At 35.6% G+C, this 4364-nt stretch overlaps 1 protein-coding gene across 3 annotated transcripts in view; it reads right to left on the bottom strand.

Annotated features, from left to right (window-relative positions):
• Window positions 1–4364, bottom strand: part of RECQL (RecQ helicase-like) — a 29256-nt gene that overhangs the window by 10636 nt on the left and 14256 nt on the right. For all 3 annotated transcript variants that reach the window (XM_005869573.2, XM_014542343.1, XM_014542344.1), the window contains exons 5-6: window positions 3175–3281; window positions 1549–1747 (exon numbers count right to left, since the gene is read on the bottom strand). In XM_005869573.2, coding sequence (XP_005869635.1) covers window positions 1549–1747; window positions 3175–3281 — 306 coding nt within the window. The remainder of the gene's footprint in view (window positions 1–1548; window positions 1748–3174; window positions 3282–4364) is intronic.

Here is a 4364-nt window from a genome sequence, read left to right as displayed (position 1 = left end):
CTGCTGGCACCAGCTTCCCTCTGGCACCCGGAACCTGGGTTTCCCTCTGGCTGCCAGCAGGCACCCGGACCCAGGCTTGCCTTGCAGCCCCAACTTCATCCAGAAGGTCGTCCAGAAGGACGTCTGGAAGAATTTCCAGTCTAATTAGCATATTACACTTTTATTATTATAGATAGTATTGGAAGTCCTAGCCAGAGCAATTAGGCAAGAAAAAGAAATAAAAGGCATCCAAATTAGAACACAAATAGAAATATATACTATACTCATGGATCGGATAATTAATATTGTCAAAATGAAAATACTACCCTAAGAGAGCTACAAAGTCAATGCAATCCCTTATCAAAATACCATGAGCATTTTTTCACAAAACTTAGAACAAATAATCCTAAAATTTATTTGGAACAACAAAAGACCCTCAGTAGCCAAAGCAATCTTGAGAAAGAACAAAGTTGGAAGTATCACACTTCTGAATTTCAAACTACACTACCAAGCTATAATAAAACAGTATTTTACAATTTACTCTGTGGAGTAGTCTGGTTAAGATAGCAGGGCTCTTAGTAGAAAGCACAGTATATATACTGCCTGAAGCATTTAAATCAAATTTAAAAAAAAATACCTGTGCTTCCAATATTTCTGAAGGTAGAGAATGATCTTCAGGCTATGAGTCTACTATCCTTGGGGAAGTATAAGAAAAGGTGAAAACAGATCAGAACCAAAGGAAACACTAATATTGAAGGAGGTGGCAAAGGAAGAAGAATGAAGGAGGTAAGAATGGAAAAGAACAAAATAAAAAAGTTACATATTAACCAAAAGAAAAGAAAGTGGCAAGGTGAGAGGTGAACAGTATAAAATGCTATTGAAGTTAAATGGGAAGAGGAATAAAGATGAGACCACTGGATTTAGCCAGTGGGAAATAGGGTCACTGGTGACCTCTGAATAGAGTGGAGAAGGAGGAAGTGTGATCCAATAAACTCAGGAACCCAGGGGTCCATATGAGTGTGAAAGTAGGTTCAGACGGAAAAGAGGTTGAAATCATAAAGCAAGATTTTTTAATTTAATATTTTTTTACATAAAACAAGTCTGGATAATCTGCTTTAGGCTATGACTGTAGGATTAAGTTGCAGGAGTAAAAAAAAGGGTTATTAAGATATCCCATGGAACTTTACCTAAGGAGTTAGTTGAATATAGGTCCTGAAGTAGATGCTAACGACACTCAGAATGACAACTAAAGACAACTTTGAAGCAGATGCAAATTCCTCAATAGATGTGAAGAACCTAGAGGTCAGTAAATCTTTATGGCTAAAGATAGAACAGTATTTTTGCTAACAGACATATGTTTTAAAGGACAAAGATAATTAAACTAAATACTACCTTAGAGGGAGTAAAGAGAAAGATTTTGCCTCTTGACTCTCCTTATATTAAGGCAAAAGAAAAGGAGTAATAACTACCCAAGAGGATCATTTTAATGGAAGCAGGAATTTTCCATCATGTAAAGCTGAGTAAGAAAATAGTCCCCAGTACTAAGTTTTCCAGCTACCACATACATACCGGGTCTGAAATCATGACCCCAGTGACTACAGCAGTGAACTTCATCCACAGCTATTCGGGTAAATCTCCTTGCTTCATAGGCTTTCTCTAGTCTTGACATAAACATTTTGCTTTTTGCAATTTTCTCTGGAGTCACATAAATTAGCTTTAGCTTGGAGTTTTTATTTACCATTTCAGCATGAACCCATTTCACATGCTCCTATTGGAAGGAAAAATAGACACGATAGTAGAACTAAGCTAACAGACTGCAATACTACAGTAAGTGGTAAAAGATGTTCATTACTCAAAAGCAATAGTCTGGGGCTGTTTAACTGCAGATATTTAGTTCGTTAAAATGGAAACCATGTCCCAGTACTAAACTTCATGGCAGTTGTGTAAATAGAATTTTAGCTATTTACTTATACCCAAACTGTTGATAAAAGCATAATCTCATTTGACAAAAAAAGAATAAGAAATGAATGTCAAGATACTCAAATAAGCATTTATTCTATGACGGCATAATTCTAAATTGTTTGTAATAACTATGACTACAAAGGTGTGTTTTTTATTAATCTTAACATTACATTTGTAACACTGTCTATCTCTGTGAACATAATTTATTCTTAATTACCTGCTTTAATGATGCTGTCATATCTACTCATAATCTCTTTTTTAGGTTTTATAAACTATCTTATTCATTGAATTAAAATTTTATAATGTGAAATATATATTTATATGTTATATATAACAATAATAAATCTTAAGAGATAAGTTATTAGGTTCTTAGTGCTTTGTTACTATTTTATATAATATTTTGCCCAGGAGATGTCATAATTTTCCTTCTCATTTGATTAGGACTCAAAGAAGTGTAAAGAAACAATGCTGAATGTGATAGAAAGAGAAAATCAAAACTGTTTTCATCATCCCAGAAAGCAGTGTGTTAACTCCTTGAGATAGTCCTAATTTTGTTAAGAAATAGACAAAGTGTATTAAACATTTCAACTGGTCCTAAATGTCCCAGAAATCTTAGGGGAGCAAACATAAGGCTATCTCCTCAGAAATGGGCAGATGCAAAAATAAAATACTAGAACTTCTGGCAGAATAAGTATAAATGAGTGAGCATGGTTATGTTCCAATAAAACTTTATTTATGGACACTAAAATCTAAATCTCATAGTATTTTCACACTTCACAAAATGTATTATTTTTCTCTTAACCATTTAAAAATATAAAAATCTATCTTGCCGAGGCCGGTTTGGCTCAGTGGATGGAGCGTCGGCCTGCGGACTGGAGGGTCCCAGGTTCGATTCCGGTCAAGGGCATGTACCTGGGTTGCGGGCACATCCCCAGTAGGAGATGTGCAGGAGGCAGCTGATCGGTGTTTCTCTCTCATCGATGTTTCTGGCTCTCTATCTCTCTCCCTTCCTCTCTGTAAAAAATCAATAAAATATATTTAAAAAAAAAAAATCTATCTTAACTCACAAACCATACAAAATAGGAAATGGGCTAGAAATGGCCCATTAGCAGTAGTTTACAACTCCTGATATAAGTAGTAATCAGTTTTAATTTTATAAGAACTCAATTGTAGTTAAGGCCCCTACTTCAGTGAAGACTTATAACACAATAAACAAATAATACAGAACCATACCTTAGAACTAGAAGCATTTAACATGGTAGCTGAAATTTCTAATTGTTTTAAAACCATTAATTGGTCTTCCATAAGAGAAATCAATGGGCAAATCACGAGTGTAAAACCTGAAAAAGAAAAATCGACTTTCAATTTTATACCACCACCAGAACAAGTTTCAACGAGTCACCTTCTTTACCATAACTTGTGGGCACTACCCATTCATTCAGACTAATTTTCAATGCAACTTTAGCAGTATACTATCTATTTCTTACCCTCATTAATATAGGAGGAAGATACGAATAAATGATCCTAAGCCAAATAAGAAAATTTAAGATTAAGCAGAAATCTCTTCCCTTATTCAGTCCTACAAACATAAAGATATTATCATTTTGAATTTTTAATTCACTATCATTTTTAACAATCAGTATTGGTAATCTCAGTAAAATAATATAAATCAAGTCAAGTACTATCCAGTTACATCAGGGAAAAGTTATTCCAAAGCTACCTACCTCCCCATAAAAACTATAGCAACCTGCCCTGACCAGTTTGGATCAGTGGATAGAGCGTCAGCCTGCAGACTAAAGGGTCCCAGGTTTGATTCCGGTCAAGGGCATGTACCTTGGTTGCTGGCACAACCCCGGTGGGGAGTGTGCAGGAGGCAGCTGATCGATGTATCTCTCTCATCGATGTTTCTAACTCTCTATCCCTCTCCCTTCCTCTCTGTAAAAAATCAAGAAAATATATTTAAAAAAAACTATAGCAACCTATAGAATTGAAAATGTTTCATGGGTATTCATCCACTTCCTGCACCAGATTAATTTATTCTGAATAGAAATCAGTGAACAGTGTATTGACTAAATGAAGTTCTGGCAATATATCTTGTTTCTCTTATCATTGAAAGCGTTGACAGCTATAAGAGCTATTCTACATTGTTAAAAACATATGACCTCATGTTCCTATAGTTTGTTCCTTAAAATAACCACAGAAAGAGAGTAGTCCCATTTAACTATTTTTTTTGAATACTTAAAAATATATTAAGAGAGCCCTGGCCAGTATGGCTCAGTTGGTTGAGCATCATGCAGAGCACTGAAAGGTCCCTGGCTCTCTCAATCAGGGCAAATGCCCAGGTTGTGGGTTCGGTCCTGGTCAGGGTGCACAGGGGAGACAACCAATCAATGTTTCTCTCTCTCTCTCTTCCTCTCCTTTCC

This window comes from Myotis brandtii, unplaced genomic scaffold (genome assembly GCF_000412655.1).
Source record: "Myotis brandtii unplaced genomic scaffold, ASM41265v1 scaffold299, whole genome shotgun sequence".
In the NCBI taxonomy this organism is placed as follows: Eukaryota; Metazoa; Chordata; class Mammalia; order Chiroptera; family Vespertilionidae; genus Myotis; species Myotis brandtii.
This window is presented reverse-complemented; position numbering and strand designations above follow the sequence as displayed.